At 39.1% G+C, this 24336-nt stretch overlaps 1 protein-coding gene across 4 annotated transcripts in view; it reads left to right on the top strand.

Moving 5' to 3' along the window:
• myo3a (myosin IIIA) overlaps positions 1-24233 on the top strand; it is a 66058-nt gene extending 41825 nt beyond the window's left edge. For 2 of the 4 annotated variants that reach the window (XM_080306104.1, XM_026180076.2), the window contains 15 exons: positions 379-461; positions 731-772; positions 4022-4063; positions 4284-4364; positions 4839-5044; positions 5139-5250; positions 6565-6727; positions 6814-6900; positions 6986-7109; positions 7202-8408; positions 8501-8651; positions 15053-15144; positions 16661-16701; positions 20739-21050; positions 23624-24233. In XM_080306104.1, coding sequence (XP_080162230.1) covers positions 379-461; positions 731-772; positions 4022-4063; positions 4284-4364; positions 4839-5044; positions 5139-5250; positions 6565-6727; positions 6814-6900; positions 6986-7109; positions 7202-8408; positions 8501-8651; positions 15053-15144; positions 16661-16701; positions 20739-21050; positions 23624-23738 — 2858 coding nt within the window. In that variant the 3' untranslated portion in view covers positions 23739-24233. The remainder of the gene's footprint in view (positions 1-378; positions 462-730; positions 773-4021; positions 4064-4283; positions 4365-4838; positions 5045-5138; positions 5251-6564; positions 6728-6813; positions 6901-6985; positions 7110-7201; positions 8409-8500; positions 8652-15052; positions 15145-16660; positions 16702-20738; positions 21051-23623) is intronic. The other 2 variants (XM_080306103.1, XM_080306105.1) reach the window with 2 other exon arrangements.
• The last annotated feature ends 103 nt before the right edge of the window (positions 24234-24336 follow it).

Below are 24336 nucleotides of genomic sequence, written 5' to 3'. Positions count from 1 at the left end.
TGAAGCAGACACAACCGCTCTTTGTGAATGAAGTTAAAATCAAGTTAAGAAAGAAAGGTAGAAGGTGAAAAGCTCCAACTTTTGCTTCAATTACTTGAAAACGGTGCAGAAGTACTTAAAATAAAATGACAGGCCATTCTTAGCCTGTTTAGCTTCCTCCTCTGTTCACGTTCACTGACTTGATCAGCAGTAACTCTCAGCATGACAGGAGCCTACTGTTTAGACTTAATGTAACCTCAGTAATTATCCCACCTGATTAAAATAACGTGCACTGCTCTGTTTCTTCAGATGGTTTCTGGATGTGTGACTAAGTCTCTTTTCTCTGTTGAGGGCAGTTTGTTCACTGACTCGCTCTCTAATCCACTATTCATTTCACAGGCAACCTTGCCCACACCAAGGGTAAAGGCATAAACACAATACGGAGCCCACGGACCCCGACACGCACCATCACCCTCGCCAAGGTACTTACAGCACTGTCTGCATTATCACTGTATTATCTCCCACATAAAGAACTTCCTCTGAAAAGTTGTTCAATTTATTTTCTCCATATTACTCTCACTACTCCAGTCGAGACCTGCTGCTGAATTACAGTTCAGATACTTGTGTCTACTGTGTTTTTCATTCATTCTCGCTCTGTTTTTACCCAACTGTAATTACTGCTTATTTTATTTATTTTCTCACCTTTCTTTCGTTTTTCTTTTTCCCTTTCGCTGCATTTCTGTTTCAAAAGATGGGAGTGCTAAGTTTATACAGTTCTTTTTCTTTTAGCGAGGTAATAAAGATGTGTGTATAACTATACCCTTTCCTCACTCTAGATATCCTTATAACAACCAATTGGATCCCGATATAGTGGCCTGTAGCTTGGTTTGAGATAGTTACAGTTAAAGTTACTTAGTTCAACAAAGTGAAAAGCGACCTATTATGCATTTCCTTATTTTCTATTTGATATACTTGTCAAAAAAAAAGAAACACAAGTAACATAACTATCATATACAGTATATATATATGTATAATATAAGACTTTTAACCTGCAGAATGGCCTCCTCTGGACGTGCAAGCAACACCTCCGTGCCTCCTGTGTTAACAAAATAGTAATTCCATTAATTAAAACCAGAACTGAAAGCTAATCAACGTGTTTGGGGTTTTTAAAAGATTAAAAATGCACAATAATCAGTTTTAAAACAAAGATATGATGATATTTTATATGTCATCATATACAACTTTGCATAGCTCCTCATGTTTAACGTGACAAAAGTTCTAAAGTATCAGTTCAGCATGAGCTCCTAATGAGCCAAAAGCTTGTTATGATGCCAAGGAGAGCAGGTATCCCTAATGTGGTTATCTCAGGCACACAGCTCTGTCTGAACAGAGGCCCCGCCTACCTGCTGTTGAAATAATGTGTTTGTGAGAGGCAGCCAATCAGATGATAGTTGGCTTAAAGGAAGAGGGAAAAGAGCTGAAGCAGAGAGTGATTTGACGGGAATCACTCAAAGCTATTTTAATGGACTCCAAGCATAAAAATATAAAGCTGGAAATGAGCATAAAAGGTCTACTTAAAAGTATTTTCCTGCATTAAGTCTCTGTGCAGATCATTATGTGTATTTGCAGCCTTGCTTTGCAAAATGCTAAATGCACCTAAAAACCCTTACTTCCTTCTGATGTATCTCTTATGCCGTGCTAATACTAGACTTGTTCATACAGGGAGTGCAGAATTATTAGGCAAGTTGTATTTTTGTGGAATAATTTTATTATTGAACAACAACCATGTTCTCAATGAACCCAAAAAACTCATTAATATCAAAGCTGAATGTTTTTGGAAGTAGTTTTTAGTTTGTTTTTAGTTTTAGCTATTTTAGGGGGATATCTGTGTGTGCAGGTGACTATTACTGTGCATAATTATTAGGCAACTTAACAAAAAACAAATATATACCCATTTCAATTATTTATTTTTACCAGTGACACCAATATAACATCTCCACATTCACAAATATACATTTCTGACATTCAAAAACAAAACAAAAACAAATCAGCGACCAATATAGCCACCTTTCTTTGCAAGGACACTCAAAAGCCTGCCATCCATGGATTCTGTCGGTGTTTTGATCTGTTCACCATCAACATTGCGTGCAGCAGCAACCACAGCCTCCCAGACACTGTTCAGAGAGGTGTACTGTTTTCCCTGCTTGTAAATCTCACATTTGATGATGGACCACAGGTTCTCAATGGGGTTCAGATCAGGTGAACAAGGAGGCCATGTCATTAGTTTTTCTTCTTTTATACCCTTTCTTGCCAGCCACGCTGTGGAGTACTTGGACGCGTGTGATGGAGCATTGTCCTGCATGAAAATCATGTTTTTCTTGAAGGATGCAGACTTCTTCCTGTACCACTGCTTGAAGAAGGTGTCTTCCAGAAACTGGCAGTAGGACTGGGAGTTGAGCTTGACTCCATCCTCAACCCGAAAAGGCCCCACAAGCTCATCTTTGATGATACTAGCCCAAACCAGTACTCCACCTCCACCTTGCTGGCGTCTGAGTCGGACTGGAGCTCTCTGCCCTTTACCAATCCAGCCACGGGCCCATCCATCTGGCCCATCAAGACTCACTCTCATTTCATCAGTCCATAAAACCTTAGAAAAACCAGTCTTGAGATATTTCTTGGCCCAGTCTTGACGTTTCAGCTTGTGTGTCTTGTTCAGTGGTGGTCGTCTTTCAGCCTTTCTTACCTTGGCCATGTCTCTGAGTATTGCACACCTTGTGCTTTTGGGCACTCCAGTGATGTTGCAGCTCTGAAATATGGCCAAACTGGTGGCAAGTGGCATCTTGGCAGCTGCACGCTTGACTTTTCTCAGTTCATGGGCAGTTATTTTGCACCTTGGTTTTTCCACACGCTTCTTGCGACCCTGTTGACTATTTTGAATGAAACGCTTGATTGTTTGATGATCACGCTTCAGAAGCTTTGCAATTTTGAGACTGCTGCATCCCTCTGCAAGCTATCTCACTATTTTTGACTTTTCTGAGCCTGTCAAGTCCTTCTTTTGACCCATTTTGCCAAAGGAAAGGACGTTGCCTAATAATTATGCACACCTGATATAGGGTGTTGATGTCATTAGACCACACCCCTTCTCATTACAGCTATGCACATCACCTAATATGCTTAATTGGTAGTAGGCTTTCGAGCCTATACAGCTTGGAGTAAGACAATATGCATGAAGAGGATGATGTGGACAAAATACTCATTTGCCTAATAATTTTGCACTCCCTGTATATCACTGTGGTGGATTTGTGTTTATAGCACCATGCCTAATTCTGCTACGCAATTTCAGAAAAATGGCTTACATAGTCAATCAAATTTTTTTTTAAATGCTTTTAAAACAGTGTTAAAACTTTAAATTTTGCACTCCAAGCATTCCGTAATCAGCCTGACTCTTTCAGGTGCCAGTATCCAAATAAAACTCCTCCTGGCAACTCAATTGCGTGGCTTTACGTGCCGGTGTGAATTAGTTTAGATTGCAGCCGTACACCATTGCTAAATGTAAGCCTCAAAGCCATTTGCTCACCTAAAACCAATCGACAGCGGCTACATTTACAAGAACTGTTTGATTAGTTCTTGAATTAATTTCCATTCATCTGCATATTTTAGGGAAAAAGCTCATCAAAGGTTTTGCTCTTGAGAAGCCACGATGAGCGATTTAAATGCTAAAAAACAGCATTAGGCTGATGGCGTGCTATAAAGGTGGTCTTCTCCCCGTTGTGTTTGTGTTGAGAATTAGAAGTAGAGCTTGTTAAAATGTTACCAAATATGTGGTAAAGGACAATTAAGTGGTTATTTTTTTTTTTTTATTTAGCTGTCTGTTTCTTTTTTTTTTTTTTGGGGGGGGGGTTGTTTTGTTTTTTTCTAAGCAGTTTTTAAGCATTGAGTCATTGACATGTGACCGATTTGGGTGTAACACTGTTGTATATAAGTAGACCATATTCTTGATTTGGCACTACTTGTTTATCCACTTTATGCGTCTCTTTTGCAGCGTTCTCTGGAATTAAAGCCTGCAAAAAAATTCTTGCTTGATGTAAGCAAATGAAAACGGTGATTGGTGGTTTTTCAAAAACACAATCAAATGTTTGGAGTAAAATTTGCACAGGAGAAAAAAGATAAACCACATACATGTTTTATTATTTAGTCGGATATCCATACTGTACAAGCAGAAATTATAGAGAGTAGTATTATATCATATACCCGGTATTATTGGCCTTTTTTAATATGTTTTATGTTTTTGGGGTTTTTTTTAGCCAGGTGAATCTGGAGACACGCCTTACCACCCTAGAGAAACCACCAACATGAGAACACAGACAGTGGCCTCCTACTTCAGAGTAAGATTTGAACATTTTTTTAAATTATTTAATTTTATTTGCTTGGATCAGTTATTTGGGAGGTTTTTAGAGAGAGCCACAAATTAACAAACAAATACAGTTGTACTCAGTAGTTCACATACACTCATCATGAGCATGATTTCAAAGTAATTTTGAGCTTTTAATCATTTCTTTTAAGTGTTTTGTTTCCAGGGTGGAATGATTGTACAGCAAAGATCCTAAAGATTTATGCATTTATTTTGAATTTTCTACACAGGGTCAGAATTATAAATACAAACATAGAAATGATACATACAACCTCAGATATATAGATACTCTTTTAGGGCCAGGGCTGGATAACCACCATCTACCATTATAGAATTGTACCATAAATTTCTAGCTGGTTTTCTTTGAGTGCCTTCTCTCACCAGAGACATTATAACTACCATATATTTGCCACAACTACCCCTAATCTTCTTCTTCTGCTCCTTCTAGTACTCTTTGATGGACCTTCTGTCCAAGATGGTGGCAGGTCAGCCTCACTTTGTGCGCTGCATCAAGCCCAACAACGATCGCCATGCCAACAAGTTTGACCGTGAAAAGGTTCTGGTCCAGCTTCGATACACTGGTGTTCTGGAGACTGCCAAGATCAGACGCCAGGGTTACTCTCACCGCATCCTGTTTGCTAACTTCATTAAGAGGTCAGTGGTGAAAAGCAGAGCTTATGAAGTGATTACAAAATCAGCGTGTAGAACCTTGATATTAGTGTCCAGATAATTACATTGATTGCTGCAGGTACTACTTATTGGCTTACCATGCTAACGAGGAGCCCGCTGCAACCCCAGAAACATGTGCTGCAATACTGGAGAAGGCCAAGCTGGAAAACTGGGCTATGGGAAAGACAAAGGTAAGGAGAGATTTCATTTCATTCATTCATTTCATTTCATTTATTTGTTCATTTTCAGGCACAACAAATACCTATATTGAACATAAAATGCACAAAACAAAAAACAAAAATTGCCTGAAATTTGGTGTTTACTGTTGTTTCTCACTGTTTGGTTAAGTTGAGGCAAGAAATTAAAAGAAATTTTCCACCTTTTTATTGTTGCATCCCTTCATGATCCAGCAGGAATCTCAAACATACGGAACAAACATCCAAATGTAGCACATTGAGCTCAGAGTTGTGCAGATTTTTTTGAGTCTCCTTTGCCAGAGGCCAATTTAAAACTTCAATACTAAATAAAACTTTTTTCCACACATTATGGTCATGAATAGATTCAAATCAAGTTAATAAAGGACTCCAGATGAAGGCTCATACACCCAAACCATTTAGGTTAAACAAGGCATGAAAATAAAAGAATGTGCTTCTGATTTTTTATTTTTTTATTTTAAATCTATAACCAAAGAGCATTTCAAAGATCATCATCATCTAATTTCATAGATTTGAGTGAACAACAGTGATTATCCCACAACTGTAAAAGGCTGATGGGGTGTGGTCGTCACCCTGCCAAGCGGTCAGGTGGTTGGGTGGCATGGACCCTCAAGTTTCTGTATTAAAATAGCTCGAGAACAAAGCAACATAAGATTTTGAAATTTATACCATAGATGTATCCACTAAAAACGTTGGAAAATGTTGAATCTCAGTGACCTCTTTCTCAAGGTTATGGTCAAAGGTCAGGTTTTCATCCAGTATGGACAGCTCCTGAAAATCTTGGAGTTTGAATCCCGATGACGTGATCTCAAGGTCAGAGGTCAGATTTTCAAATTTATACCTTAGGTCCATTAACTAGGAGGCTAAGGGGTAGCACTGACAGCTGCCAGTATTTTTATTCTGATTACCTAGGGTTAGGGTAAATATTAATACAAACTGAAGCCAGTTTAGTGAAGGCTCAATTCTTTGTATTGCTTTATCTTCTGCTGCTTTATGGATTAGCATTTATTTATTACTTTTCTAATCTTGATAACAACTTAAAACACTTTGCACTATGAGACTCATATGCATTCATATTGCACTGACGCGCACATGCAAATGCCACATACAAAGGTACCTTAAATTGTTGAACCCAGAAATCTCCTGCTGTGAAAGAACAATAACTTCCGCACTGTCGTGCCTGAAAAGGGAATCCAACAGTGCTTGCGTGATTCTGCATTTGAGGCTAAACCTACAGTGTTATGTTTGTATTTCAATAACTAACAGTTGTTTTTATCCCTCTGGGCTTAGGTGTTTCTCAAGTATTACCACGTTGAACATCTGAATCTGATGGTACAGCAGACAACACAGCGAATCATCCTGGTCCAGGCTTGTGTTCGAGGCTGGCTTGGAGCCAAGCGGTACCGGCGGATATTAAAAGAGCGAGAACAAAGTGCCCTGGTGCTGCAGTCAGGTTAGTAAACTGTGCACGCTGGTTGTGTACCACAATGTCAACAAGTTATAGAGGAGGCATAAATTTTATTTTTTTTTGTGCTGCAGCATACAGAGGACATCAAGCTCGGAAGAGGGTAGCTGATGAGAAAAGCAAAGCAAAGTTGGAGGCCTTCATCATCCAGTTTCAGGCTGGTAGGAGTCTGATATTAAATTAGTTACATTATCTATATGTGGTGCGTATTATATTGGCTTACCCTTATTCCATTTTCTTCTTCAGTTTGCCGAGGCTATCTCGCAAAAAAGAGGTACAAAGAGATGGTAGATGAGAAGAATAAAGCGGCAACCAAGATTCAGGCTCGCTACAGAGGGCATAAAGAAAGGAAGAGCTTTAAAAGAAAGCTGTAAGAGAGATGGAAGCTATGCACAAAGCAGCAGTGAAATGTCTTTTTTTCTTTTCTTCTTTTTAACATAAATGTGTCTATTTTGCTTCCAGGGAAGCCAGAGAGAAAGAGAAAGCAGAGACTGCTTCGAAAGAAAATGAGGAACAGATAGCAAAACCAGAAAATGATGCAGAGAACGAGGAGGAGGAAACTAAAGCTGCAGTGGTTCTTCAAAGCAACTATAGGGGCTACAAAGAGAGAAAAAAGTTTAAGGAGAGAAAAAAGACGATGGCTGGAGCAGAGCTGGAATTGCCAAATGCAACAGCGGAAGAGGGACAGGAAAAAGATGTCCAAGAGTTGGCTAACAAAGAAGGAGTAGGTGAAAAGTCAGCTGATAAACAAGAGGAGAATGAGGAAGATGAAGAAAGTACTTATGAAGCAGAGGAGAATGATGACAGTGATAATACTCAGGTGCCAGAAGATGAGCACACAGAAGTGGCAGAGGAAGCAGTGATTCAGGATGCTGAGCCTAAAAAAGAAGAGCAGGAGGATGGTGGACAGAAAAAAACTGCAGGTGAGGAAGCTGCTGATTTAGAAGAGGAAACCAAGGCGGCCACTGTTCTCCAGAGTAACTTCAGGGGCTACAAAGAGCGGAAGAAACTAGAGGAAGAAGGCAAAATCCCAGCTAAGAAACAGAAAGCAAAAAGTCCTGCAGGGGACGAAGTGCTGGAAAAGGAACCAGGTAGTGACGAGGCAGAAAAAGAAGCCTCGACAACAGCTGAAAATGCAGATGAGACCAAAGCGGCTGTAGTGCTTCAGAGCAATTTCAGAGGCCACAAGGAGCGCAAACGACTCGAAGAGGAGGGAAAGCTCCCCAAGAAAAGGCAGAAGGAGAAAGATGTTCCATCAGAGCCTCCAAAGGAGGAAGAGACAGAGGAATCTCTTCCAGAACCCCAGGAGAACACTTCTAGTGAGAACCGAGAAGGGCTGGATGAAGAGAAAGCAGCTACTGTCATCCAGAGTAACTTCCGAGGCCACCGGGACCGAAAGAAAATGAAAGCTGAGAGGGAAGCGCAATTGAAAGCTAAGGAGGAATCTGGGACTCCCACTGATGCAGAACAGGAGGAGGCTGTGGACATCACTGATGTGGTAATTGAACGTAAAGATGAGACAGACGTTGAAAACCAAAGACTGGAGGAAGAACACGCTGCAGTGAAGATCCAGAGTAACTTCAGAGGGTACAAGGACAGGAAGAACCTGAAGGCCAACAAGGAAGCTGCACAGAAAGAGACAAGAAGGCTGGAGAGCTTCTCCAGACAGGTTATAGCCTCAAACAGATTTTATTGAAAACTCACTATCTTGTCATTTTCTTTCCAGTCTTATATCCTTTTTCCTTCTAATCTCTCCAACAGATCGCAAAGACGTCTGAGGACTTTCTGACTCTGCAGCAGAAGCTGAATGAGATCATCCAGGCCCATCAATCAGACCCTGAGAACAATGGCATGTTGTTTGTGAGAGGAAACGCAATCAATGGTAGCTTCACTCCCCAGCGTCGCCATTCAAGTAAGATAAGTGAGGTTGGCTAGGTGAAAAACAGATTATAAAGCAATAAAAACAATTCATAATGCTGTCATGGATTGACCCAAAGTTAATTTGAAGTTCTGGTTCAGCTTTTGATGCACTGGACCTTTAGATAATTAAGAAAGACAGTCTGTCCATTCTCACTGTCTTCTCGGCTTCTCTAGTCTTTTTCAGTCTGCTGAACTGAAGATAATGGATATGGTGCCCAACTGCGCTCAGAACCATTGACCGAAAATTGTCAAATGCGACTGAGCTATTAGGTCTATTCAAACTGACTGAAAACAACAATCTGGGTCAGGAGTGGGTGCTCATTTTGAAGGATAATAAATTCCAGCTATTTTCTCCCTGTTCTTTAATTTTGATCGATAAAAAACAAAACAAAAAAAACAAGGAGATTGCAATTTTATTGCTGACTTCTGGTAGATGACCATGTTACTGATTAGGGATGCACCGATACCACTTTTTTGGAAAATGAGTACGAGTATGAGTACTTGCATTTCAGTACTCGCCGATACCGATACCGAATACTTACTCATTGACAAATGCCAGCCATTTGACTTTCTGGTAGTAATAAGGGAAATGTATTTCATGTATTTCATGTATTATATATATTGCATACATTTGTATTTGTGTATTTTAGTTACAAATAGACCCAGGACACGCTGGAGAGATTATATCTCTCGGCTGGCCTGGGAACGCCTTGGTATTCCCCCGGATAAGCTGGAGGAGGTGGCTGGGGAGAGGGAGGTCTGGGCCTCTTTGCTTAGGCTGCTGCCCCCGCGACCCGGCCCCGGATAAAGCGGATGAAGATGGATGGATGGATGGATGGATGGATGGATAGTTACAAATATATAATATTTCAGATGTAAAATAATCTTACATTTAGTACTGTAGTTTATCATTGAATACCTATAGCACACAGACTACCTTGGGTCAAGTATGGTGGAGATGAAGTACAGTGGGTTGGTCTCGACGTCACTGAAGCGCTTTTTGACAGCTGCCTGTAAGGTTGCTTTCATTGTCTTGACACCGTGGTCCTCGTCTGTTTCTCTGTTTAGAAGTCTCACTAGCACAGTCACAGCTGGGATGACATCAGAGGCTAGTGCGTCGTAGCTGCTCACTTTTTTAGTTAGTTCCTCAAAGGGGGCGAGGATGGCAACAGTTGTCTCCATAAGAGCCCATTGGTGAGCGGTGAGATAGTCAGGGAGTTCATGCTCGGACACATACACCTCCAGCACTCGCTTTTGCTCAATGAGGGACTGGAGCATGTAATACGTGCTGTTCCAGCGCGTCTGTACGTCCTGCTGCAGTCTCTTTATTGGCTGGTTGAGCTGTCCCTGAATGTCCTCGAGGCGGGAGTAGGTTAAGGCGGAATGTTTAAAATGCCCAACTATTTTCCGTCCCACTGCTATAGCATCAGCTATGCTCCTCTGTGCTAATAAGCGTGGGTAAATAAGCGTGGGTAAACTCTTTGTACTTGTTGTTGTGTTGGGATTTTAGGTGCTTGATTAAATTACTTGTGTTAAATGCGCTACCTTTTGAGCCTCCTCTGGACAATTTCGCTGAGCACAATTTGCAGTCCGCCTTTGTTTTCGTGTCTTCATTCACTTTGAAATAGTTCCACACGTCTCGGCTCGCCTTCTCCCAGCTCTGAACTGCAGCCGGGGCCTGGGGGCGGGCACTTGGCGCTTGTGATTAACCCCTTACATGCCGCTCAAACATAGACAGGTCTCAGACCGTGGTATCGGTCCCCGGTATCGGGGGACTTTTAACGAGTACGAGTACTTTAGAAAATGTGGTATCGAGGCCGATACCAGATACCGGTATCGGTATCGGTGCATCCCTATTACTGATGGACAGTATCTTCTTTCTGTGTCCTGCAGCTCTATTAGATTAGGAAACCTGAGAAGGTCAAGTGCCAAACAGAAAGCATTTCTCTTCTTCATGTGTCATCAAAGATAACATTTGATTTGCATGGGTGATATCTGTAATTGCTTTTGGGGTGGTCAATGAAGAGAGGCAGCAATTTGAAAAGTTCACTTTGCAAAAATAAAGATGACAGCTGTCATCTTTAGAGTCTTTTGAGTTTTATTACAAGGGCATTGCATTTGCAGTACCTTTTTAATCTTGTGTGATAGCCTTGTAATACTCTGTTTGTAAATTCAGTTTTAACTTTTTTAGTAGTCAACATTTTGAATAATCACTTTTGTTTTGGAAGTTGTAACAGTACACCAGGGTACCTTCAGTAAGACTAGCATTTAACTTTCACCTGTCACCAGAAAAGCCCACATTTTAATTAATTTTGTATTATGAATACATATTCATTCTTTGACTAGTACCCTAAAGAGTAATATGAAAGCAGTAATCTAAAGGGAGAAGACAAAACCAAAAGCCAGCCACAAAAGGATACTGCCCACAGACAAATGAATAACGTAAAGCCTTTGAGTTTCAGACTATGCTTTGAATGTACTGAATGATCTTGCATTTCTTTGATTTCAAATAGTTTTTTAATTTCGCAGAAGAGTGTTTTATTTTTTTCCTTCAGTTTGTCACTAACTTAATCCCTTTGACCAAGTGTTTACATTATTTTATGGTGTTTCTGTCCCAGAGGTGTGGACTCGAGTCACATGACTTGGACTCGAGTCAGACTCGAGTCATTAATTTTATGACTTTAGACTTGACTTGAAAAAATGTTCTAAGACTTGTGACTTGACTTGGGCTTTTACATCAATGACTTGGGACTTGAATTGGACTTGAACCGGTTTACTTGAAAAGACTTGATATTTTACCCCAAATATAAAATTTAACATGCATATTATATAGAGATTGAAAATGTGACGTCATTCACGGGTAGAACCGCAAAGGATTCTGGGAACTCGTGGCAAGCGGTACTAGCGCACGCAGACTTTCAATTAAAATCAGTTATACAGCGATAAAAAGAAACACAAAAATGTCAAGAAGCTGTTGTATTATTAACTGCAATAGCCGGTCGCATGACAGCCACGGGAAGCCGACGGGTAAAGAGATCGGTTGTTATCGGATTATGTCGTTGAAGAGAAATTGTTCAAGCCATGTTTCCGAAGTAACAAAGACGCGACGGATGGCTTGGATTGCAGCCATTCAAAGATCAAATATAACGTCCCAGAACACTCCAGCTCACAGGTTAGTCTGCTCCAAGCATTTACACGAAGGTCAGTCTGCTGTTGTAGTTAATACGTGATTTTCTTAACATAATTGGTGATATAGGTTACAAGCAAGTCTGGCGCTGAACAGAAATGGTCGCGCTATGCTCCTTTATTTATTGTGCATAAATAGTGAATTGTCCTGACACAATATTGCGTTTCGCTTCTGTTATTATGGTACATTGACAAAAACATATACTTTTATTCACAGGGTAAAACAGGTTTTTTGTATCACTAATTGCCCAGTACGATTACAGCATACAATATTGTTGTCACTGCTACATTTCTGTGATGGGTACCAGAAATTATTTCCACTACTAATTAATTACCGTTGAGCTCAAAGGTCCTATTAATAAACGGTTAAGGAATGTGTATTTATGACGACAATTTGTGAGACTGGTAAACTTATGATACGTACGATGGTCTGTCGTTCTACACGGTGCATTTCAAGGTCCTGCACCCATCCGTCGGTAAACTGTACCTGGGCTTGTTGCAGTGACCTGAAGTTACTAAACTTCATGAGTGTATGCACTCACTCCAAGAACCGTATGATTATAAATATGCATATAAATATGCTAAGATGAGATAGCTGACTTCATCTAACTAGCAAATGTTGTCCAGGCTACGTTGGTGATACAGTTTTTTTTAATGTGTATGATATTTTTGTCATGCGATTTTAAAGCTGGTCCTACAACCGCATCCAAGAATAACATGCAGCTTATCTCAGAACTGTCGGTGAAAATTATTCTTGGAGCTAGGTTTAATTGAGCTGCATTTTAAAGAGGTGCAATTTCACAATTTGTGTATATTTTCTAAGTTCACTATTTTGTCATGTGTTGAGAAAAACACAGATTTTAAAATTACATGGTCTAATATTTACATTTAGCATAACTGCAACATTATTTTTTCATTTTGTTTTTTTTAAAGACTCGAAAGGACTTGAAATTCAAAGTTTCAGACTTGTGACTTGACTTGGACTTTTACACCAGTGACTTGAGACTCGACTCTGACTTGCCTGACATTACTTGAGACTTGACTTGAGACTTGAGGATAAAGACTTAAGACTTACTTGAGACTTGCAAAACAATGACTTGGTCCCACCTCTGTTCTGTCCTGAACATAATACTTTTTTATCCTTAACCATGCTATATTTAATATAAAAAAGATATAGTAAGTAAGTCTTAAAGCCTTACCACAAAGAGAAAACTAGCTAACTCAGTTGATAACCTGGTACTAATCAATTGCACTGGGTTATATCCTCATTGGTCTTTCCAAGTAATTTTTCTTCTTTGTGACATGAATTCGTGAAGGTGCAGAATACATTTCTCAGATATTTGGTCCACGTTGACACTACACAGTTGCTGATTTGTTGGCTACACATCCCACTTCTGCTATTTACATAAGCAAGCAGCTAAAAAGAAGTACCTAATACAATGGCCAGTGAGAGTGTGTTAACTAGAGAGCATTTAATGACTCTTACTCAGTTTATTTTCTTTCAGAAAGAGCCCGAATAGATGTTTTTGTTTCCAGTCTGTATGCTAGGCTAAGCTAACTTGCGGCAGTGTACAGATCTGCAGACAAAAGAGTGGTATCACAGAGTGAGCTACACAGATAACAGTCTTCCTTTAATCCAGGCATGTTTGCCCTTTACAGACTCTTCTCCAGCACAGTGCATTGCCTGAGGTAAAGCAGAATGAATTATCAGTGTTATTTCCAGGGGCTAGTGCAACTCCTATGAAATTATCCTTTTCAGCTTCACAAAGTCATTTCTCCATTGACGGCGCTAATCTGTCCTCATGAATTTCACTGACATAATAAATCAAAATCATTTGCAATACACACACACACAGAGAGAGAGAGAGAGAGAGCAGAGGAATCCCAGTCACATTGTTCTTCAGGAAAGGTCATCAGATTTTAATCATGTTTTGCGAGTTAGCATTTCCAACAATTATGGCAAGAAGTAATAAGTAGGTACGTAAAATTGGCTTTAGTTGTTTGCAATTCAGAATGACCTTTGGATGGAGTTGTTCAATAATGTTACAAACTTTTTACCTTCTTCACCTGAGAGCTTCTGTACATGATGGATTGTTTTTTTCCCGTATGTGAACAGCGATTAATAATGAGCATCAAACAAAGGTCACTGTAATATATTTATAATTGCAATAACATAGATGAGGGTTGTTGATACAGTACATCATGTATGACAAACATGATAGATTGCAGTACAGCCGCTGCAAGGTGGGAGATGTCAGGCATGAAAGCTGCCCACCCAATCACTGCATGTTCAAATACCGTACTCGGAATTAAACGTGGATTATTACGAAGTTATCAAACACTGCACTTCCACAAGTGCCTTAGAAAATATACACTAAAAAATATTCCTGAGCCTCATAAAAATGACACAATAATCTTGAGTAAGATATAACTGAAATATATAACATCAAATGTTTATACCTGTATCATTAATCTGGACTACACTGGTGGTTCTTGCTTTGAATCTAGTCATCTTTCATTTCACGACTTCTCTCTAAAGTCATCTGTCAAAAGTTAAAAATAAAAAAAAAAAATATATATATATATATATATATATCATAATGTAAAAACGCATTATGTGCATGTTATATGTTCAGTTTTCTACTCTAATTTATTTGGCATCTTGCAGGAGAAAATATTATGAATTGCTGAGGCTAACCTCCAGATGTAGAAATCCATCAGAGAGTAGAAATACCTCCCTCCTCTCCAATTGACCATAATGCTAACATAAATCCTTATATATTTCCAGAAATCTGCATTTTACAGCAGCACTCTTTGTTATTAAAGGCTGCAGAAACTTCGTATTCTGTGAAAAGTAGGAAGTAAAAAGATGGAAATACAAACTGATTTGAAGGCAGCAATTTCTGGCCAGTCGTCTCTGTCTCAACATCCCCCATCTCATCTGCCATGTTTGCTCTTTAAGAAGGGAAGAAAATGCCCCAAAATACTTCAGCTAAGAGTACTTTTGTGAAATAAGAGGCTGCAGCAGTGGTGGGCATGCCATGAAAACCAACTGACACTTAAAAAAATGCAAACTGATCATGTGTTGAAGACATTTTGAGAGTTTATCAGGAAATAAAGTTGTGCATTTTTGTCAGCCTCATTTTGCCCAATTATCATCAGCAAAACCAGTGCCGGATGCATTAAACTGTCTGTGTTACTTTTCAGCTGACAAAAGATTGTCGAGAACCCCCCGCAGGAACCAGCAGCCAAAGACCCTGAATACACCAGAGGACTCCACCTATTACAACCTGATTCATGTAAGTCTAAGAGAAGGCGACGAACGATTTCAGATATTTTCTACAACAAAGCTTTGCCGTCAGCTGCAACTGTAACCGCCTTCCCAGCATCTAGCTTTAATAATGCACTATTGATTGTCAAATTTTACCCTGTAGTAGAGCTCTTTACCACACACTGTATGTTGCCAAGGTGAGAAATATCAGACTATTATGAAGCTGTCTGGAAAAGTATTTTTGTCAATGGAGTGATTTTCTTCAGAAGTTTCCCTTTTGTACTAAAAGTAGTCCCTTTTTATTCAGTGTTTATTGTTAGAAATCTTTTAATCATTTTGGTGCACAATAGCACCTGATTGCTGTTTACTGTTCTGTTTATTCTGTAGTGTAGTAAACACTGCAGATACAATCTATCTAGTCGATAATTAGACTGACGATCTCTTTAGACATTTAGGCATTCAACACTCAAAGCAGCAGAGTTTTACTAAATCGATTACTGTGCTTTCACATTTGCTCAAGTAGTTTTAAAACAGAAGAATTCCGTTAAACTTTAGTGGAATTAATATTTAAACAATATTTCATTTTGCATTGTTGAAAATATGAGAGAACAGCCACTAACATGGTGGTGCATCCCATTAAAAAGAGACATGTCACAGAAAACCTATGGCTAAGGGGAAAAAAATCCACTCGCTGGACCCTTTATTAGCTGCTATGAGGTTGGACCCTCTTTTACCTTCAGAATAACCAAAATTCTTCATAGCAAAACTAACTACTGAGTTTAAATGAGGCTTAGTTGGTACTACAAGGCCCAAAGTGTGCCAAGAAAATGTACAGTGACACCATTAAACTATGGTGGATGGAGAGATGTTTTCATGTTGTTTACACCCAGATTTGACTCTGCCATCTGAATAATTCATTAGAAATCATTAGACCAGAAAATGTTTTTTCTTCTGCTGCTGTAGCCCATGTTCTTCAAGTTTCAACATGTTGTGCTTTAAGAGATGCTCTTCTGCATACCTTGATTGCAGCAAATGGGTATTTGAGTTACTGTTGCCTGCTTGATAGTTGTGTGGGAAAATCCCAGCAGATCAGCAGTTTCTGAAATAATCAGACCAGTCTGCCACATTCAAAGTCACTTAAATTACTTTCTTCACCATTCCGATGATCAGTATGGACTTCAGCAGGTTGTGTCTATATGGTGCAATCAAATTGGCTGATTAGATACTTGCATTAATGTGCAGTTTGGCTAGTGGGGGTCTTTTATCTGACGTTTCTCACTGAGTGACTGAAATGCCTCTCATAGACATCAGTGACCATCATGCTTCAGTTTAACGCATTATTTCCAAATTGTTGTGTTTTTCTCTAGATTAGTTGATTGTGATTAGTGGTAATGCTCTCCTATAAGATGATATGTCACCATCTTATACAACAAGATATGTCATCTAGAAACCATGAATATAGAGTGTTTGTGGGTAAATCCATCCAGATATTACTGTTGGCTGTTTGACATTTAATAATCAGTTCTCCATCTCTCTTCATTCAGCGGTCTGTCCAAGATGATAAACGCAAACCCAGGAAAGAGGGGTAAGTGTCCCACTCTTATTTTAACAACCTATTAGCTACTGTTTTATGAGGTTGGCATGCTGCCTCCTTGCTTGCTACTCCTGGGCCATAGTAACAACTACAGCCTGGTGTCAACATAGGGACAGTGCAAGGGCATAGGGTCCAAACTTAATGATCCACAGTGATACACACATCCACAGTTAAATTAATTGCCCTCATCTTTTACCTCTTTACATTGGCTGAATATCATATTCTTAGAGAAATGTAATGTAAGGAATCCCAAATTGGTGGTTTGGTATCATTTATAGGAGTTGTTCTGTGGGTTTCTGCATTATGTGACATGTTTCGAATATACTGGTAAATGTTTTCAGCATTTTTGTTAAAGAAAAGAAAATGAAACCAGAAAGTATCTGTGGATGTGTGCAGTCATGCATATGTATGTGCCGTACAGGCCACAAGGTGAGCATCCCGCACAGAGTGAGGGGTTGAAGATAGACCGATAGCGCTGGCTGAACAAGCAGGGGCCTGGGTACTTTATCACAGCAGTCTGAGGAGACACAGACATGCACACACACACACTGAGCCCCCTTGATGTGGACACACACAATACAACACAGTGCTAGACATCAAGGGTAATAATTTGTTAGCAAATAAATAAAGTCAGCGATGGACAGGCGCAGTTTACATGCATCATTAAGGATGAGAAGGTCAGCAGGAACAATAGTGTCTCTGGCTGAAGCTGACAGCAATTGGGCTTGGGAAATGGGAAAACGTGGGTGGTAGGGATAGAAAGCTGGAGAGTATACTGATGTGATGATAGTAAATGAGAGTGAATACATGAGAAATGGGGAGGGAAAGTGTGATTGCATAGCACAGATATCTATATTTTAGTACCACTATCAGAACTCTGAAATCTACAAGTTGGTTGGTTATTCAGCCTATTTCAAGCTTATGAAACCTTATAGGCTTCTCACCACACTGCATTTCAAAAATATGTCTGTAATCGTTGTGCATTCAGTGCATAATTAATTCTGTCATATTATTTGGGACATTTCAAACAAGTCTGCAGCTATAGGTTAATGTATGCTTGTGGCTAATGATATATTGCTACTTTAAGCTAAATACTAAAATGTTGATCTCTGGTAATATTTTCTTAGAGCATTAAAAAGGCCTGTAACCCTATTTTTTTTTTTTAAAAGTTGTTATCTAAGTTATTAGAACTCAGGACATTTAGATTTGCCTGTTTCTTGTTGGTATGAAATAGTCTTCCATCTGCTTTTTTCCCCAAGGGGTGATAACATTTTACATTTTACACCACATCTTCCTGAAGCAAACGTCCCTTTTTTCCAGGACTACACTAACATATGACACACTGCGGTTGGATTTCTTGCCAGAAATAAACCAAGGATCTTTTGTATAAATGGCAAATGTGTTAACCACTACACCACAGACAACTCATAAAAAGCTAACTGTGAGCTAACCTTTTGTGTTCTAAAATGAGGCCAGATTTAGACATTAGCTATTTCTTACCTCATTAGCTTTACTTCTCAGTGTAAGAGAATGTTTACAAAAAAAGCCACCATGTTAATTTTGGTCTGAAATTAGATACCCCACAAGTTGCATTCATCTTGCTCATCAAGCATACAATGCTGGGAAGTCATCCAAAAATGCTTCCGTGTGCATATCAAGGTACTTCACTTGAATCAAATGAATCATTTGTCTAAAACAATTTCACTTTCAGTCTGGAGTGATATATGGCTGTTGCTGTCCCTAAAGCCATGCATGGCTACATAAATCAGTAATGACAACAGTAATTAAAAGTAATCTCTGAAATGTGGTAATACATGTATGTACTTCATGTCTATGTAAATTATATGAGTAAAATCGAGTGTAGAAAGGCAGAAATATAAAGTCAACCTTCCCAAAAATTAAAGAAAAAATAGTTTTTAGTCTACCCAGAAGAATTCAAAAGATCCCAGACAAGCCCCCCTTTTTTGTTCTGACCCAGCTTATAAGCCACTTCTTTATTTTGGATTAAGGGCCTTGTAAAATGGCAGAATAGCCACCTAGCTTTAAAAAGAAAAGAAAAGAAAGTTTGCTCAGTCTCTCCTCAAAGCTTCTCTCACCTTATCAAAGAAACTCAAATGTTTAGTCAACCCAGAAGAATCCAGAAGATCCCGGACGAGCCCCCATTTATTTTCTGACCTGGCTCATTAGCCAGTACAAAAAATGAAGAGTGATTTCAGAGCTTTAGATTACTGAACAATCAAAGTTAAAAATTGAGATGATGCAGTATAAAACAACAGTGAAGACTATATGCTGTACTTTACCAATAGTGGCAGGCCTAAGCCGACCCCCAACCCAGGTATACCTTTATCTGATATGCCTGAATAAGACTCATGCACTGCCACTCCAAGGTCAATAAGGGGTTCAGAAGGGCTTGTTAAATGTGCCATATCTGGTTAGTTCAATGTGGCAGGTGCCTTGAGATATTCAGTCAATTTATGTTGTCGTGTTAGTAATGTTTGAGTTGTATATGGCATAAAAAAAGAAAAATCAGTGGATGTTGTAGGGAATGGCAGTACTTCAGCTAGTTAAAACACGACCAGCTATAACCTGAAGTCTTTGTCACAGAGCCATCTTAACAAACAAACTGAACATCTGCATTCCTCTGTGAATTATCTAGTGCTACAAAAACTTAAAAAAAATTAAAAGCTCTTATATAATAGATCTAAATCTTGTGCTAGCCATTGTCATTGTGGTTTTTCTTTGTCCGTGCTGTGTCAATCACATAATTGAGCTAATAGTTTAGAGGACAGGAGAGGTAATTATAATCAAGGAGAAAGAATGTATTTCAGCTTTAGAATAGCACATTTATTGTAATTCATCAGTGGGATAATTGTGTGCCAACCCCGCCTCCAAAAGTACAGTGATAAGTTCAGGTCAAGCTTCAAACACATCACAATGTAAGAATGAGATCAGTGTACTGGTAGTACTGACTATATATTCTGATAGTGGTTGTTACCTTATGTTAACAATGTGTGAGACATATTGATCTGCACATTGAAACTGTCCTTTTCACACTTCTGTTCAAATGGAGGTCAAAGTGACGGCTGAGAGAAGGGCTGCACAGTGCAGATGGACAGTTTACACAGTCTGGTGAGCAGATACCTGGATGATGAGGACTTGATAATTATCCTCTTCTCAATAAGATTTGTCTTCTTTCTGCTGCTCAGTTAATTTTATAGTCACTGCTATCACAGAGACAAATTTTAAAGATGTGAAATCAGCTGGTGAATTAACTTGGGGAAAATATTTTTCTCCTTTTCTACAATAAAGAAATAGTTATATTGATGCCAGCATTTAGTGGCTTCTAAAAGAAAAAAAATCACAAAAAGCAGAAGATCATGAGTATCTCAAAGACCTGCTTATAGACGAAGAAAGTTAGAAAAAACAACAGCTCTGCATGTGAGCAGAATAGCTACACCCTCGGTTTATGAGGGGCAACCAGTCAAAGGAAAGTTAGCCTAAAGGGGAGTGGCCTTAAAGGAGATGTTTTGACTTGTTTTAGACAGGAAGCAAAGAGCTTCACAACAGTCAAGTATAAGAAAAACAAGTATTATTTTTGAAGTCTGATTCATGCAGAGCAGCTTCAGTCGAGTCAAAATTAAAAATTTGAGTATGAAATGAGCACATATGGTCCCCTTTAAAGAGTTGCTGAGGTAGCTGCATTGAAGTCCATATAGCCAACCTGCGCCTGCTCCTAATTTTAAAATAAAAACTTGAATAGAGTTTTATCTGACCTTAAACAAATGACTTTATAATCAGATTTGAACGTAAAGTAAGAAAAACATAACGAGAGGAAAAGCACTTAACTTCAATCAAAATCTACTATTGAGGTTATTGTGTTTATGAGAAATGCGTTGTATTGATTTTTACAGCATTCGTGTCTGGTTTCAGTCACACCTGTGCTCTATTTGCATCCGGAGAACCTGTTTAAAGACTGTTTGATGACACTCTAATGTCTGTCTGACCCCGTCCTCTTATTTTTGCTGTAGCTCAGGGAAACTGTTGGATGTGGATGACCACTACTACCCAGCCCTCTCTACCAGCCGTTCTGAACCCTCCATGTCCAAAGAGAACACATCATCCATGCCTGAGAGGAAGCAATCTATAGGGAGGAGGCAGTCAATGGAAAGGAGGCGGTCCGTAGAGAGGAAGCAGTCCATGGACAGGAGACGATCTATGGATAGAAGGCAGTTTGGGGACAGGAGGCAGTCTGTAGAGCAGAGACTGACTGCTCCCAGTCGACAGATCCGAGAGAGGGCCGCCACTGAACCGGAGCGTCCCAAATCTGCCAAAGAAAACAGGTGTGTCATTTATGTCCTCTTCATAGTGTCTCTGGCAATAAGTACATGTCCTGTAAAGTGTCCCTGTATTTTTGTGAAACTGTGCATGACTGCATTAATTACTTGTTTCTGCTTTAACACTGAACCAACCCCATTCAAAGCACCTGAGAGATAACTGCACGATCTGATATCCTCGTGTTGGTGTTGTTCCCAGATCATCATACTAAATGTTGTTCCAGGATCAACATTGCAAGTGACCAATCAGAATGTTGTGACGTCATACTTTTGCGACTTCGGGAAAAACCGGCGTAAAACAAAAAACTGTACTTAAGCTGGGAGAAACCGCCTCTGTCCGCCGATCAACGGACCCTAACCCTAACCGTAACCCTTTAATAAACAGTAAGCAGAATTTATATTGTCCTTGCAACATTGGAATTTCATAAATGCACGAATGGCTTGGCGCGCAAAAGAATAACGTCACAACAATGTGATTGGTCACTTGCAATGTTGAACCTGGAACAACATTTTCATGATGGTCTGGGAACAACACCAACACGAGGATATCAGATCATCCGAGATAACTATCAGCTATGTTGTAATCAGCACCATCAATAAGCTTCAACAAGGTGGAACCACTTTTAAGCTGGAAATCAGTTTCCACTTTTTATGATGCCATTTTAATCTTTGTCAATACCAACCACGAGGTCCCATTATGACATTTTTGGGATTGTTTTTCCAACCATCTCGTCATCATTTCCATCGACTCGCATTATGTGAAACAGATGAAAGATAGGTAATGGCCTTCAGGATTTTTGTCCAGCTGACCGCTTTGTTACCGTCTGCACGTACAATTTATTACAGTTCAGCTTTACTGATTCACAAATATAGTCACAAGTTACATTGTTAATGTTTGCTAACTGAATTTGTTACGTTTCTACTTCAGTATAATAATGATACTACTGTTGCTACTGTTTAAAAATAAATGTAATCTCAGTGAATTTGGATGATTTGTAAAGTCAGACCTTAGTTTACAGAAAGAGGGAAAAGCATTATCTACATAACCATAATAAGACAAAGCTATACAGGCTGTATATGAAAGATGGAAGTTCTCACCATGATATCACCCACTGAAGCCACTTCTGAAGCATCTTGGATTTAAGAGACAGATCTGATCGTATTTTAATGAGGCTGGAGTACTAAGCTAGCAGCTAATGTTGGCTAGCTGGTAAGGCTATAGTTACAGTAAGGACAATAGTGGTTAGAGACCATGGCATGCTACAATTTTATTGCAACTGTGTACAGTAAACTTTGTAGTTTTGAAAGTCTTCACAGCAAGTCTATGAAAACTCAGTCAATTGTTTTCTTCAAAGTGACTTTGCTGCTTTAAAGTTGGTAATAAAATGGCAATAAGATGAAGTCAGTCTGCTAAATAAGGTCAAGTAAATAATTACACGCAGTGTGTTTATGATAATAAGGACAATTGCTGTCATTCGTTGCTAATCTGTTGCAGTCTACACATTCAACAGACGTTCGCATAAATTACTTATATTCATAGTCCAGTCAGAACCTCACAGATATAAGAAAGAAATTCTGAAATTCCTTCACAAATAGTGATGTAGTTGTCTCTTGTCTTTAATTCTAACGTTGTGCTTGAATGTATAGGCACAGTTCACAGATGTCAACTAATTAGTGCTTTGTAACATGCAAATAAAATACCAGACTTTAACTCATCACAAGCGTAGACTTGGAGAGTTTGTATCACTTAGCTGGTCAAATAATTTCATCATAAAGGCTACAAAAGGCAGAAACACCACAAACACAGTCAAAACTTCCAGTTCAGTGACTTTAATTAGCTGAGGTGAAGCCTAGCAGACAGATTAGCAGCCTAGCCTGCATCCACCTGTCACTCAAACCAGTCTCACCCATAATAATGCATAGTTTTAAGCCTTGACTAAATTTAATTTGCTGATTCATAATAAAAATTTCACTCCACAATAAAGTTTTTGTGAAGAGGTAAATTATCTGCAGAGCCAACAACTGGGCTGTAAACATGTTTATTTTTACAGAAAGTTGTTCAGTTTAACATGAGCTTACTGCAGTCTGCCTCAAGTGGCTGTTTGAGGAACTGCAGCTTTTGGCACTTCAACTTTCTTTTATTTTTCAGCGCTATTCTGCTGCCTGTCACTAAAAGATATTATTAAAGATTCTTCAGATCTGGACTACAAATCAGCTACTTGATTTGTAGTTTTAGTCTGGCCACATCCTTACTCCATAATAGGACTTGTGAGGTACCAGCACCTCTGTTTATGAGTCTGGTTTTTGAATTTTAGTTTTTACTTGCTCGAAGGATAAATTCATACATGAATTTAATCTATTTTCCCTTCAGCTTGGCCGCTCCCTTGGACAGCTCATGATAAATGGCCCAAATATGATAACCAGTATGAAAACCTTGAACCCTGAACATGAATCTTTTCATCTCCTTTCCATTTAATTTTGTTTGTTTGTTTGTTTACATCCCCACGTCCTACCTTGTGTTCAACATTTCTGTTTTTATCTACTTGTGCTGAAATTTGTCTCCTTTGTGTAATCGACAGACGCTCTGTTCCCAGAATGGCCTCCACAGAGAGCCGGACTGAAGAGAATCCATACGACTTCAGACATCTACTGAGGAAGACCTCGCAGAGACAAAGGCTGATCAAACATTACTGAATACAGGAAGTGACTTTTGGCTATTCGGGACTTGATCGGTCGGGATCGCTGATCGCACCATGTGGCAGTTTGTTCTGGTGTCCTGCTAACCACAGCACATGTTTCATTTATTTTATTGATCTTCAGACACATTGTACAACAGTTTGGGTAGGAAATGAAACTCCTCTGGACTTAACTGGACAGACTGTATTGATTTTCATGCATACAGTGAACACAGAGTACAGTCAATGTAAATAACAAGATGTCATACTTTTAAACTTGCTGTAAAATAAGGTTTTATTTATGAGACCAACAGTTTAGTTACTGGTATTCTGTATTTCCAATGTTTTTTCTTCGATATCTTTATTTTCTTTCAAAAAATTTGCAGGTTGTGCTCTTAAAACTTTGCATTTCAAGTCATTCCGAAGACTAATCAGCTTCATATTGTGAAGAATGTACATTATTTTATCTGCTCAAATGTTCAGTTTGTTCACTTAAACAAAAAAATATATTAAATTCCTCGTCCCATTTCATTATTTTTAGTTCGCTGCTCTCAAATTAGCCGAAATCGCAAACTTTTCATAACCGTGCAAAATGAATAACGTAGAAGGAAAAATGC

The sequence above is a fragment of the Astatotilapia calliptera genome, chromosome 9 (genome assembly GCF_964374335.1).
Source record: "Astatotilapia calliptera chromosome 9, fAstCal68.1, whole genome shotgun sequence".
NCBI classification, from domain to species: domain Eukaryota; kingdom Metazoa; phylum Chordata; class Actinopteri; order Cichliformes; family Cichlidae; genus Astatotilapia; species Astatotilapia calliptera.
The sequence above is the reverse complement of the archived record's forward strand: the minus strand, read 5'-3'. Positions and strand labels throughout refer to the sequence as shown.